We start from the raw sequence: 14503 nt of genomic DNA, 5'->3' as shown, positions 1-14503 counted from the left end.
TCTTATCTCTCCTTGCTATTCTTTGGAACTCTGCATTCAGATGTTTATATCTTTCCTTTTATCCTTTGTTTTCGCTTCTCTTCTTTTCACAGCTATTTGTAAGCCCACCTCTAACAGCCATTTTGCTTTTTTGCATTTCTTTTCCATGGGAATGGTCTTGATCCCTGTCTCCTGTACAATGTCTCGAACCTCCATCCATAGTTCATCAGGTACTCTATCAGATCTAGTCCCTTAAATCTATTTCTCACTTCCACTGTTTAGTCAGAAGGGATTTGATATAGGTCATACCTGAATGGTCTAGTGGTTTTCCCCACTTTCTTCAGTTTAAGTCTGAATTTGGCAATAAGGAGTTCATGGTCTGAGCCACAGTCAGCTCCCAGTCTTGTTTTTGCCAACTGTATAGAATTTCTCCATCTTTGGCTGCAAAGAATATAATCAATCTGATTTTGGTGTTGAGCATCTGGTGATGTCCATGTGTAGAGTCTCCTCTTGTGTTGTTGGAAGAGGGTATTTGCTATGACCAGTGTGTTCTCTTGACAAAACTCTACTAGCCTTTGCCCTGGTTCATTCTGTACCCCAACGCCAATTTTGCCTGTTACTCCAGGTGTTTCTTGACTTCCTACTTTTGCATTCCAGTCCCCAATAATGAAAAGGACATTTTTGGGGGGTATTAGTTCTAAAAGATCTTGTAGGTCTTCATAGAATCATTCAACTTCAGCTTCTTCATTGTTACCGGTCAGGGCATAGACTTGGATTACCGTGATATTGAATGGTTTGCCTTGGAAACAAACAGAGATCATTCTGTCGTTTTTGAGATTGTAGCCAAGTACTGCATTTTGGACTCTTTTGTTGACTATGATGGCTACTCCATTTCTTCTAAGGGATTTCTGCCCACAGTAGTTGATATAATGGTCATCTGAGTTAAGTTCCTTCATTCCAGTCCATCTTAGTTCACTGATTCCTAGAATGTCGACGTTAACTCTTGCCATCTCCTGTTTGACCACTTCCAATTTGCCTTGATTCATGGACTTAACATTCCAGGTTCCTATGCAATATTGCTCTTTACAGCATCAGACCCTGCTTCTATCACCAGTAACATCCACAACTGGGTGTTGTTTTTGCTTTGGCTCCATCCCCTCATTCTTTCTGTAGCTATTTCTCCACTGATCTCCAGTAGCATATTGGGTACCTACCGACCTGGGGAGTTCCTCTTTCAGTATCCTATCTTTTTGCCTTTCCATACTGTTCATGGGGTTCTCAAGGCAAGAATACTGAAGTGGTTTGCCTTTCCCATCTCTGGTGGACCACATTTTGTCAGAACTTTCCACTATGAACCATCTGTCTTGGGTGGCCCTACGTGACATGGCTCATAGTTTCATTGAGTTAAACAAGGCTGTGGTCTGTGTGATCAGATTGGCTAGTTGTCTGTGATTGTGGTTTCAGTCTGCCCTCTGATGCCCTCTTTCAGCACTTACCATCTTACTTGGGTTTCTCTTACCTTGGACGTGGGGTATCTCTTCACGGCTACTCCAGCAAAGCCTAGCCACTGCTCCTTACCTTGGACGTGTGGTATCTCCTCGTGGCCACCACCCCTGACCTTGGACATGGGGTAGCTCCTCTCAGCTGCTGCTGCTGACCTTAGACATGGGGTAGCTCCTCTCAGCCGCTGCTGCTGACCTTGGACGTGGGGTAGCTCCTGTGCTGCGCAGCCACCAACATAAGATAGTTTATTTTATGTCTCTGAAATGGAAACAAAATAGTGACTGGTTCAGATTCTAGGATGGTGTAGGTCTTTAAAAGCATGTTGAGGTAATTAAAATATGCATATAGTCAATATATTGAAGAGTCTCAGGCGGTAACAATGACAACATTCGGATTGTCAGATAGTAAATTGTCATTTTTTGGCATGTTTTGTCTTTTCCAGATTTTAAGTCAAATTCTTAATATTGCTTCTGTAACTTTATAAATTATAAAAAATTATGTTATAAAAGACATTCTAGAATTTGCACATCAAAATGGTTATTTCCCATTTCATAATTGTCATTTTGAGCAGCAAGTTTCTTATTCCAGTTATACTACCTTTATCCTATCCATTTTTTAAAAACTCCTACAGTTCCATTGAGAATCTCCCACCTGTTTTCAGTGGTGGAAAATTTCTTAAGCACTGAATTTTTTGAAAGAGTCAAATGGCATTCATGGCAAAGTTTAATGAATCAATATTAATAATCAAGATTGATATCTTGTGGAGTCTAGAAGAGATTATGACCAATAAGTGCTAAAATATACCCTGTGTGTTATGGTATATTGAGTATACCATGGTATATTGGGGAGGTACCTCCTCAAGCTCTTAAACATTTAATCTGAAAGAATAAAGTTTGAAATGTAATTGCTTTAAAACCAATATTACATAAAATTCTGAAACACAACTTTCGACCTAAAAGGGATTAAAACAAAGCATCCTTGCAGTAAGCATATACATCCCTTAGGTAACTCCTTGAAAGGGACTTTACACTATGCATGTGAGTTCTTACTTCTTACGGCAATCATGCTCTCACTTTTAAGTCACTAATCACAAAGCATGGCATATGAGCTGTAGGTGAATTCCTTAGCTCTAAAATGTAGCTTTTTCATTTACCAGCTATGTGACCTCAGCAAATTCTAAACCTCAGGTTCCTATCTGTAAAATGTAGAGAGAGGATGTTGGTACTTCATAGGATTGTTGTAAGGTTTAATTAATGTAATAACTATTAAGTTCTTTAAAAGTGCCTTGAAGATAACATTATTTCACCAATTTCAAGATGCACATTTTAACACTTCTCAAATGAGGATATATCTTACAATTAATGTGATTTTTCGGAGCATTTTATTAGCATTTAATTAGCAATATCTTTTTTTAACCAATGGCACTTAATGGTACACTTCAGAGTAGATGACGTTTTAGATTTCAGTAACTAATGTAAGCGCTTGATGCGCACTGTGGTCATCAGCATTGTCATCAGTGTTGTTACCGTCACCTGCATAATCTTGGTTGTAACCAGGGCAATGGCATTTGATTGGTTGGCAATACTGGCTTAGAGTGCACATCAAGTTTCAATTTGGCTTATTTGTTTTCATTGATGTTCTTACATCAAGTGAGCTCTTTTTCATATCTGTTTCATATTAAACTAATATGTCTATGAGGTTAATTCATGCGTCTACATTATTTTCAGCACCATACTGGGGGAGCTGTTATTGAACGCACATCAGTCTCTTTAAATAAACAGGCAAGAAGGCAAATTATTTTCTTTGTGGATGTATTTTTCTAAATCCCTTCAAAGAAGTGCTTTTTCTTAGCCAGCAAAACCAAGCCACTGTTGTACTAGTTAAGATTTACTGGTTTGCAGTCTTCTCTGACAGAGAAAAGAAGCAGTTTATTGATCTGTAACAGAGAATGGATCACAGCCAAACCTTTCATGGTTTATACAATGCACTGACATAAGAATCTGCATATCATTAAGAAGACCGAGTCCTCACAGTTTGAAGCCACCTGTCAGGCATGAACAATAACTGGGAAAGATCGATAACACAATGTAAAACTTGTTTCTGCACAGACACTGCCAGGATCCACACCCAGTGACAGGAATGTCTTGTTATTTTACCAGTGATATGCCTGTGGTTCCTAATTTGAGGCTTTGTCCTCATTTTGATTTTATTGTTCAGTTTGGGGGAGGGTGGGAGAGACCAATTTGGATCTGAGATAAAGATCTTCTGCCAGGTGAAAGATGTTCAAGAACACGAGAGGACCTTGGACCAAAGTTCATGAAGCTTGACTTGGAAGATTCTGGGCATATATCCATCCAAACACCTTGACACATACTTCATTCACCCATAACACAAGCAGCATGTTTCTTCTTGCCTTCAGTTTTCCCTCAAGAGTTTAAATGGTGGTATTTATAAGCCATTATGAAGGAAGAATACACACAGGCACAAACACACACACAGGGCTCGACTGAGACCAGTAAACAGTTTTTGCTGTTGTTGGCTTTTAAAAGTATAATTACTTGAATAATTCCAGAAGCTGGGCTTCTTCCTTTTGCCCTCTCATCACCGCACTCCTCCTTCAATTCTCCCAGTCCCCACCTTATTTTATTAACAAAGCTACATTTGTCAGACATAATGCTCACTCTTATCTCCTTTGATTTGCCTAGCTCCGACTCTCCAAGTTCAGCGCCATGGACCTGAACCAGGGCCTATTTTCAACAGAATGTCAGGTGATGACCACATAGTCAGAGAGATTAGAGCTGTCCTGTCCTCTTGGTGAGCTGCCAGATAGAAACTGGGGACTAACAGGGAGCGAGGAGGCCTCCCAGTGGAAGAGTGAGACTTGAGTCTCTGTGGGCAAGCTGAGCAGTACTCAACTGTAGCTGGAAAAGCCACACACGGGAGCACGCCTGTCAGAAGCAGCCTGTAGAAGGTCCCTCCGAGTGCACTGAGCTGCTTTCACAGTAGTCAGCTTTGAACCGTAGTGCAGACCCATTCAGACAGTGAAGAAAAGATCCCCAGCTAAGCAGCAAGGAATTCTCACCCTGTGTGATCAAAGGGGTTAGCCGATTCCCCTTTCCTTCTTTTTGTTTACTTATGTTTCTGACCTCTTATAATCTCCATGACCGTGGCTTGATAGTTTCCTTTTTCATAGCATTTTAAAATGCTTTTTTCTTTCTCCAGTTCATTTTAAAGCAAACAAAACCAAGTTGACAGGAAGTATCTAATGTCTCTTTTATAAATAATTACTATTACAAAAGTAATGAAGGAGCTAAAATCATGGATAATTGCATCACTGAAGGGCAACCACAATAACTGTTTTGGTGTGTTTATTTCTAATTGTTTTAAATAGATGTATAAATATGTACATATGTATTTTTAACAAAATAGGTTATGACTAGTTTTTTTAATCAACATACTTTGAGTACTTTACTGTATTATTAAAAGCTCTTAAATGACATCAATAGCTGCATTAGGATACAGGATATATGGATATGTTATTATTTTAGAATTCTCCTGTTTGGAAGAGTTTATGTAGGTTTCTCAGTTACACTTTATCTCTCAACTTGGAATTTGTTAAGCTCAATTTCTTCAGATTTTGTTGGTCTAGAGTGAGAATTTGGGCACAATGGAAGAAATGGAATATTCCTGTCTGTACCTTTGTTGCTTTCCTTACCAATATTTTTCAAAAGGTATTTTGCAGAAGCAAAGGTTGGAGCAATGGGCTTTTTTTCTTTTTGTTTTAAATTTTGTGATTGTAATGTCTTGTAGTAATCTCAGTTAACTTTAAAGTAGAAAATCAATATAAAATAAGAAATATGTTGCCTAACATAAACCCTGATGTTTTGAAACTGCATGTCATGCTAAGTCATTTGAAGTTTATCCAACAGAACAGAGCAGATTTTTTTTTTTTTTTTTTAAGATGAGGACTGCCTGGATCAGATTTATGTTTTAAAAGACTGGATCAGTGAAAAACTTGAGATCTTACAAGAGAATTCACATGAAATTTATCTTTTTTAAAAATGTGAACATTTGGTGCAACAACTGCTTTGAAATTGCAATTGAGAAAATGAAACTGTTGAAGCAAAATTTGGAAAAGAAGATAAGTTTAAAAGCCAGAAATAGTTTGTGAAATGATACATATTTATATTTGAAGGACACCTTCCTCAAAAAGTCACATTTCTGGAGAACCTATTTTATCTCCCATAGAAGTATTGTGTTTAGAGACCTGCTTTCAGTCCCTGTCCATGGGTGCATCTGTGGGTGCGTCACTCTAAACATCCAGTGGCCAGATACAGGGCAGTCACCACCTTGCTCCACAGGCTGCCTCTCCCTGCTTTTCTGATTTCCTCTGTCCATAGGCAGTCATCTTTGTAAACAGAAGGCTAAGATTTAGTGTTTATACATATTTTTAAATGACCCATTTTGATGGGGCTCTCTTTATTGTTTCAGGTTGAACGCATTTGGGAACTTAATGCATAAAATTTGCATGAGTCCTCACTCCTTTCTGGATCTGTCATTGGATTCAAGCCAGCATGGCTCACACCACAAAGGTTAACGGCTGTGCCTCAGGTAACTCCATGTTCTGTAGTGTGTATGTATATGTGTGTGTGCATTAGCATGTGTCTTTGCTCAGACCAAGTTGCTTCTTTTTAAATAATGGATAAATCATAATAAGTTGCCTAGATAACTAGAATTTCAAAGCAGTTTCTGTCCATTAAAGTTTTTGTTGTTGTTTAATCTCTTGCAGAATCTGCTTTTATCTTTAGAGTTTTTATGTACAAAAATCAGTTAGGTAAATTATTATCTAAGGCAACTCTATTGGAGTGTTAAAAGATAAATGTAAAATCCTGAATGCTAATGCAAGAATAATATATACTTCTCTTGCACTTCTTTATGAAGGATCAAACAATGAGAGAGGAGCCGAGTCTGAATGCTTAAAACCAATCCTTAGTATCCATTCCCAGAGAAGGCAATGGCAACCCACTCCAGTACTCTTGCCTGGAAAATCGCATGGACGGAGGAGCCTGGTAGGCTGCAGTCCATGGGGTCACAAAGAGTCGGACACGACTGAGCGACTTCACTTTCACTTTTCACTTTCATGCAATGGAGAAGGAAATGGCAACCCACTCCAGTGTTCTTGCCTGGAGAATCCCAGGGACAGAGGAGCCTAGTGGGCTGCCGTCTATGGGGTCACACAGAGTCGGACATGACTGAAGTGACTTAGCAGCAACAGCAGTATCCACTCCCAAGCAGCTTTTGTTTGATTTTGCCCAACAGTGGGGGAGTGGGATAAGAGAAGGGTATATTCATTCTTTAACTTATCCAAAAAGAAATATACAGTAAGCTATAGATATTGTGAATCGTAAAGATTTGTATTCTGATTCTTACTTGATTATATTAGAAGCCTATATATCTTGCATATCTATAATTTGTATTGTTTATATAAGATTTTGGAGAAATTTGTAGGACAAACACTGAGAAAAGTATATGAGACTGTATATGGCAGGAGATGACAATCTCTCCAAAGTGGTACTCCAAGTGCTCATTCTTCTTTTAAGTTGTCTGCCAAATAGTGGAACGTGTGAGAGCAGTAATTGTATATGTGGGAATTCTTGTGGAGCACTTGAGTCCAAGGTCCTCGCACTGCTGTCTCTGTGTGCTGGTAATGGAGAGAATGTAGGGTTGGAGTCAGGAGACCCATCTCCTACATTAACCATGAATTATGGGGCAGGACTATTTCTCCATGTGTAAAACATCAGTATGTCAACCTGCAGGGCTAGAACCAATGAGAGCATCAGAAACATGCCTACAAGTGTTGTATAAGCTGTAAAACATCAGAAGGAGGAGGAGGACACCTCTGAAATGGGCCCACTCACCCGCTAGGAGACTTTCTGTGTCAGCAACCCCAGCTACAAGCATCCCCTCTAACAAGATGCTACAGCTTGCCCCAGATCAAACCCAAATAAACTCTATTGTTAATTATGGAACAACTGATCTTAATCTGTTCATTCTTCTTCCTGTCCTTTCTGCTGCTCGACTTCTCAGGACTTTTATAGATTCTGCTCAGGATTGCTGTCAATAATGTGAATGATAATACCTAACGTTTAATGAACTCTTAGTGTTACCATGGTACCCAAGATGCTTTGCCTGCATTATTATGCTTAATCATCACTGCGGTCCTGTGAGAGTATGTGTTATCATCACTGCCACCACCACCGCTGCTACCCCTGTGTCATGGCACAGAGAAGCTCAGTAACTTACCTAAGTGAAGAAAGAAAAGTCAGGATTATTGTTTCTCTAGTCAAATATTTGATAAGGGCAGAAATTGAAACACTGAAGTTTCTTGAGAGTTTTGAGTGGGTTTCAATACCCCTGTAATGCTATCATCTCCTTTCCCTCTCCTGCTCCTAATTGTTTTCACACATTCAGAGGAAGGGGGCTTGAAGTTGTTCTTCAAAACCCTCTGGTATCTCTGGCAGAATTCCATATTCAGGGGTTTAGATACTTACCCCAAGTGACTCTAAATCCCTTTCCGACTTGATTTGTCTTGGAGTATCACTTTTCCTTTGTTCTTAAAGTCTGATGATACAGTTATAACCTTCCTTCCTCACTTGGTAGCCTGCCTAACAGGTCTAAGGACTGAGTCTGAAAGCAAAGAAAAACTCTGATTTGTGACTTCTGGGGTGTCAGGGTATGACTTGTTATTGCAGACAGGTGCCTGGAACAGAAGGCTGGTGACTGATCTTTCCCATGAGAAAAAACTACATTATTTGGATAGTTTAGTAGAAGTGTTAAGTATGAAGTAAATATATGTTTTATTCGTTTTCAAAAATAAAGGATAATATTAAATATGCTTTCTTAAACTGTACTTCCCCTAGATGTGTTGTACCCCAAAGAGGTCTCCCTTCCTACCCCCTCCCCCTGAAAAATCACTGCTTTGGGCTCCTCAGAACATGAGCAGAAATCCCATGTGACGATGGAGTCAGAACACTGGCAAAAGAAACACTTTTCATGGTCTGAGGAATGTAGCAGATGCAAAAGAAGACAACTGAGAAAAGCACAACCTGGTTACACTGTGCCCTTGCGGCAAGACACACCTGAAGACTGATTATCCCATGTTCACGTCCCTGTATAGAGTTTAAATTGGATAAGGGACCATTCACAAGCCATTTTACACTCTCATTCCCCACTGAGTCCTTCAGTTAGATTGGGTAAAAAGCATTGATTTTTTTAAAAATTGAAGTAGGCTTCCCTAGTGACTCAGATGGCAAAGAATCTGCCTGTACTGCAGGAGACCCAGGTTTGATTCCTGGGTTGAGAAGATCCCCTGGAGAAGGGAATGCCAACCCACTCCAATATTCTTGCCTGGGAAATCCCATGGACAGAGGAGCCTGGTGGGCTAAGGTCCATGGGGTTGCACAGAGTCAGATATTACCGAGCAACTAACACATAGTTTATTTACAATGTTAATTTCTGGTACAGCAAAATGATTCAGTTATACCTATATGTACATTCTTTTTTTTATATTCTTTTCCATTATGATTTATCATAGGATATTAACTATAATTCCCTGTGCTATACAGCAGGACCTTGTTTATCTAGTCTATATATAATAGTTTGCATCTACTTGTGCCAAACTCCCACTCCATCCCCCAACCCCCTCCCCCTTATAAGAGTGGTTAATTAATACTGTAACTTGTAAAAGGTATTACTGTACATTTCAGACATAAAAAATTAATGTAAAGGTTATATAACAGGCACTCGTGTACATACCATCTAAGCCTAAGAAATACACTTTACCAGTACATGGCATGTATTGAGCACTTAAAATGTGCCAAACATTGTTCTGAGCCCTGGGGATAGAGCAGGGAACAAAATATGCAGAAACCCCTGCCTTTAGGAATCTTACATTCTAGTGGAAGTTGAAGTCTCCTTGGGAACAGAGTATCCAGATAAAAGAGAGTCATTCCTACATTATTAAAGAACCCTTTGTTTATCTGAAATTCAGATTTAAGTGGGTGTCCTCTTATTTGCTAAACCTGGCAAACTTACTTGTAAAGCCCTTCCAGATTTCATCTTCCTTCTTACCGCCCACCCCTTCATTATCAATTGTTTGTCATAATTTTATGTCTTTTTCACCAGATCCTTCATCCTACTTCTGTTGATTGGTCCAGTTTTGTTTTCATTAATTTAAAGTATTTTATTATGGTATTACTAAGAGTACACTAATGTCATTTGTTAATGTAATGAGGTATGAACATCATAAATTGCTCATGACTAACTGTTCTCTTTCTTTATAGCCAAGTAGGAAGTAAATGGGAGTCATTGGTTAGAAAAATTGGTGTATTTCTGCAGAATTTAGGGATAGGGACAGTCTGCTTTTTCCCAAGTTTTCCCATCGTGTTGTAAACAGTGTACTGATTGATGCCTCTGTAAACACTAATTAATGTTGTGAAACTTTAATTAGAGTTTAGAGTCTCTTTAGAAGCCAAATAACAAGTGGCTCATTTGTCAGATAAAGATAATAATACTTGTCCTACCTTCTTTACAGGATTGTCATGAAGAAAAAATAAAACAATAACCGTCAAAACACTTTTTAAGATGTTAAGTGCTGGTCAGAAGTCAGGAGAAATCACCATCCTCCTTGTCCTGCTATCTCTGTCATGATCTAATAAACACCTGCTCAGGTGCCATGCGCCAGGCTCTGTCAGATGCTGGGATGTTGGGGAAAGAACTGAATTATTGTCTTGTGTCTGACAGTTAAATGAAATAGGTATATGAGCCTTAGTGGATGACTTTTTATGCTTGCCATCACCATTTGTATTTTTTCTAATACTTGCCTTTGCTAATCTATTACAGTTTCTCCCCTCTTGCTATTCTCTTTCACAGCCTAAACATATGTATATTTTCCCAGACAGATACATATTTACTGATTCAATATACTTACTGAACTGCATTAACCATTTGTTTGTCATTTTAAATTAAATAACTTTCATAAAAATATTTAATTTAAAATGTTTAAATAACTTTCATAAAATCTTGTTACCTCATCAGTTATTTGGCTCCAAGTTTTGTCTCCATGCTGATGTTAAATGAGGTACAAAGGCCACAGATAAGACCTGGTCAATCAGAGAGAGTCAAAGTCTCGTGGCAGAGAAGGCAGACGGCTGTGGTGCAGTTTAGCCTACTCTCCGTTGTGTAAATATTTTTTCTGGGCAGGAGCATTTCTCAAACAGAACTCTGAGCCCACTGTGATGAACCTGACAGCAGGGATATGAATGCTGTTTGTCAAGAACAAGACCGATTTGCACTGACTGGTCTGGCTGGAGGGGCCCTGGTGTTTCTGAGACCGTCTGTAAAGAATGTCGCAGAGCATGGCAGAGGTGGTGTGTTTGTGGTGGTGAGTCAGGCCTGACCTCTGTGTTTGTATTATACCAAAGACAGAGGGTGAGCCGAAGAGAAACTGGGGCTGCTTTAATTTGTGAGTACCCTTCTTGACCTTCCAGGGTCTCCTGATGTAATCTGCAAGAGGATTAAATGCATTTTCCCTTAAGTGATATGTTCAGTGGTTATCAGAAGAGCTGAGAGGGTAACAGAATTGCCCAACATAAAAACATATGTAAGAGCTAGCCAGGATTTTGATCTCTTCTGTTCAACCTCCCTTTTATGTTCAGATGGCAAAACATGACTTGCCCCCATGGCTAACCCAGAAATTGAAAGTAGAGAGTCATTTTTCTTTGCTTGAGGCATTCTGTTGACATTAAAAATCAGAAGTGTAGTATCTATGAAGATCTAATTAAACAGATCAATGGGAAAGTATATATTTCAAAAAACTACATAAAACCCAAAAGTAGAATGATTATAAATAACATGTCTGTCCTGACAGGGGTCATTTTTTTTCCTTAGTGTGATTGTTCTATAGAGCCAAATGAACAAGTGTATTCTAATACTATACATATATATATATATATATATTTATATATTTATTATATTCGTATATTTAGTACCTCATGCAGTTTCACCCTTTATTTGATGTGTTTAATAACTGAATTTAATTAGATTATCATTTCGACTTCAAATGAAACTGTTAGTTGTTAGTTAACTGAAGGCTAATTCCACACTGAATTTCTAAGTGAAATAATTTATTTTCTTATAGTGATGGCATTTGGGAAGATAGTTATTTTTTTAAGTAAGAAGTATTTACATTTGAATTTCGTAAGTGTTAAAATGCCAAGACCACCTACAAACACAGACCCTGGGTTTTAGAGTCTTGCTTTCTGGTTAATCATAACCCCAGAATTCATCCTGCCCCAAAGAGACTCTGAAGAGTCCCTCCCTTGTCAGGGCTTGCCTGTTTTATAAACTTTCAAGGCTTTGGTCTTAAGCTGTAGCCAGCTTTACCTTATAAGATTTTTGCTTCAAACCGTGAGCGAGTCATAATGGGTTAAGCATCAGATTTCAGACAGGCGATTAGCTTTCCAGTTAAGCCAAGGAAGGATGACTTATCTCCCAGCAAGTACCAGCCTACTTGGGTGTAGGAAGAATAGAATTCGGGCTCCTGCTAGTCCTAGGTCTTGAGCAAAGGTACCCTTCCGTTGTCGATTTCTGCCCAGGTGCTCCATGGGTGCCAGCAAGAGAGAAAAAAGCACAAAATCCCAACAGGGAGTTTTCGCTATGTTAAGAACTTGAGCTCTTGCTATCTTTTGGAGATTGCATAGGGAGGCACAGGATTACAACAGCCCGTCTACGGGGATTTGAATATTCTGTGCCCTGCTCATCTGCCAGCTTCTCATCGTGAGTATCAGCATTTGTTTCTGATTATATACTTCCCCTCTTTCTGGAAGAACTTTGAGTGGGCTAGTTGAGCCCTCCTTCTTCCTGTGTCTGGGATATTTCTTGTTCATCTTCTTTGTGTAATTTCTAAGAAAGGTTTGAATGCGCTCGGAGGGAAATGAGTGACTAAAGCTCACTTTCTGCTTTGGGGACCTTTTCTGTCAAAGGCTGTTTAATTTTATCTGGCATGAAAAATAATTAGTGGTGTTCTCACATTCACAGAAATAATGCATTCTTGCTCTTTTCTGGCAGTGTATTTTAAAATGGCATTGAGTGGACTTCTCTAATAAAAACCTCAAAGAAGATCCAACCGGCAAATGAGCCTTGATACAATTCATTCAAACAGTTGTAGAAGTTCTAAGTCCAATAAAAGTGATGATTCTGTTTTTCCTGTCTTGGCTGCCCTGTTAGATATTTTTGGAGTGTGCTATAACTGATTTACTCATTTCCATATGCTTTAGGAAAAGTATGTTCATGTTTTAGAGGATAAGCCTGGTTTTGCTTTTGGGTTGCAGTTCTTTATTAAGGCTGAAAACAAGAGAAGTGTTTGAAATATGCAGCCCATTAGTATATATAGCATCAGTGATCTCATCTGGCCATTCTATATGGATGAGTGATCTCACAGCTTAAAAATAAGTATGTAGCTGTTTTGAGGATCTTTTAAAATAGAGACCAGATTTCTAATCCTAGTAGTTCTTGGAGCAAGCCATGGCTAAAAATGAAGATTAAATAATATTCTATAATATTAGAAGGCTTTTCTAACCAACAGGATGAAAAGCAGAACTATAGACATAAGGAAGAACTGGGCCAAGAAACAAATTGTTGGATTCATGGGATTTGTTCGTATTCTGAAAGTTAAATCTTTGTACTCTTACACTGTCTTGTTTGTGACAAGCCAGATTTGAGTAGTTTGTGACATTTCTATCAGCTGGATAAGAGGTTGTGGACATGACTACATTTCATCATATAAACCTTTATTTAGAGGAGCTGATGCTAGAGTAATGGTTTATGAAAGCAGTTTTATTATTTATAGCTCTTTTTATTAGTCACAAGTCCTAAATTTATTTTAGTTCCTTTTTTGTGGTTTTATCTGATGGGAACAGTTCTCTCTCCAAGGTATCCTATGCATTTTGGACATGATCTCTGTTAGATAGAATCAAGTGCTAGTCATGGGATTTTTTGAATTTAGTCTCACAATATTTGGTTTAGTTGGTAAGTTCCATCAACTTTGCAAATAACTTTGTGAAAACATTGATTCAGCTTGTACTACCAAAATTTCTGAGTCCCCTTTTTCTTGCATCAACATGTTAGCTGAAGGCATTTCAAGTGTTCTATACAGCAGGCACATTTAAGAGTCTCCTGAAAGAAAAGGGGAGAATATTCCTAGATTAGAAATATAAGTGAGTGACAGAGGGGATATTTCTAATAATTCATAAGCCCGGCTGCTTAATATCTTTAAAGCCTTAGTCACACACATCAGTTCTTACAGTCTTCTAACTAAAACATTAAAAGTTCACTCTCCCTCTGCTCTCTGTCCTCCTCATCAGTGTCCTCCTCATCTTGGTGGATACTCAGAGAGAGTATCCACCAAGAAACTTTCCTTTTCCCTAGCATTTCAGACTGATTGACCAGGATGCTTCATTCAAATCAGGACCACCCCCTGGAAATGTTTTTTGAGGCGGCCCATTTGGTATGTTTCCTCCCACCATGAAACAAAGACTGATTTGTCTTCCCATGACCCGGAGGCGCAGGTTGAAGTACCTACTGGCTTCATGCGGCATGTCCCCTAGCCAGTACTCCGCCTCTTCAGGTGGTGAGTCAGCCGGATGATACACTGATTTTTATAGCACGGCAGGGTGGAGACCTGGAAGTCCATAGGCCAGTCAGGGAGGAGGGAATGGTTCTCATGTCAAACCATTCCAACAATGCAGCTTACAGGAAAAGATTGCAAAATTCTGAAGCCCTGTGCCACCAGATTTTTCCATTAGCACCACACTTTACACAGCTTTCAGCTCTGGCACAGAGACAGCTGTTTGGCAGTGGGAGGGGAAATGGTCATATCCCATCATTAGCTCTGTGGTCGGTTACCTGTCATCCTGTCCTGTAAGGAATCCCAGTAATTATGAGTATTGCCTTGTACGTGCTG

General features: G+C 39.0%; 1 protein-coding gene across 9 annotated transcripts in view; it reads left to right on the top strand.

Annotated features, from left to right (window-relative positions):
- Nucleotides 1–14503, top strand: part of KANK1 (KN motif and ankyrin repeat domains 1) — a 215124-nt gene that overhangs the window by 148216 nt on the left and 52405 nt on the right. For 7 of the 9 annotated variants that reach the window (XM_055578237.1, XM_055578235.1, XM_055578236.1 and 4 more), the window contains one exon: nucleotides 5974–6093. In XM_055578237.1, coding sequence (XP_055434212.1) covers nucleotides 6057–6093 — 37 coding nt within the window. In that variant the 5' untranslated portion in view covers nucleotides 5974–6056. Of the gene's footprint in view, nucleotides 1–4187; nucleotides 4297–5973; nucleotides 6094–14503 lie in introns of all 9 variants that reach the window. The other 2 variants (XM_055578243.1, XM_055578242.1) reach the window with 1 other exon arrangement.

This window comes from Bubalus kerabau, chromosome 4 (genome assembly GCF_029407905.1).
Source record: "Bubalus kerabau isolate K-KA32 ecotype Philippines breed swamp buffalo chromosome 4, PCC_UOA_SB_1v2, whole genome shotgun sequence".
NCBI lineage: Eukaryota > Metazoa > Chordata > Mammalia > Artiodactyla > Bovidae > Bubalus > Bubalus kerabau.
Note: the sequence above shows the minus strand (reverse complement) of the source record. Positions and strands in the feature narration are given on the sequence as shown.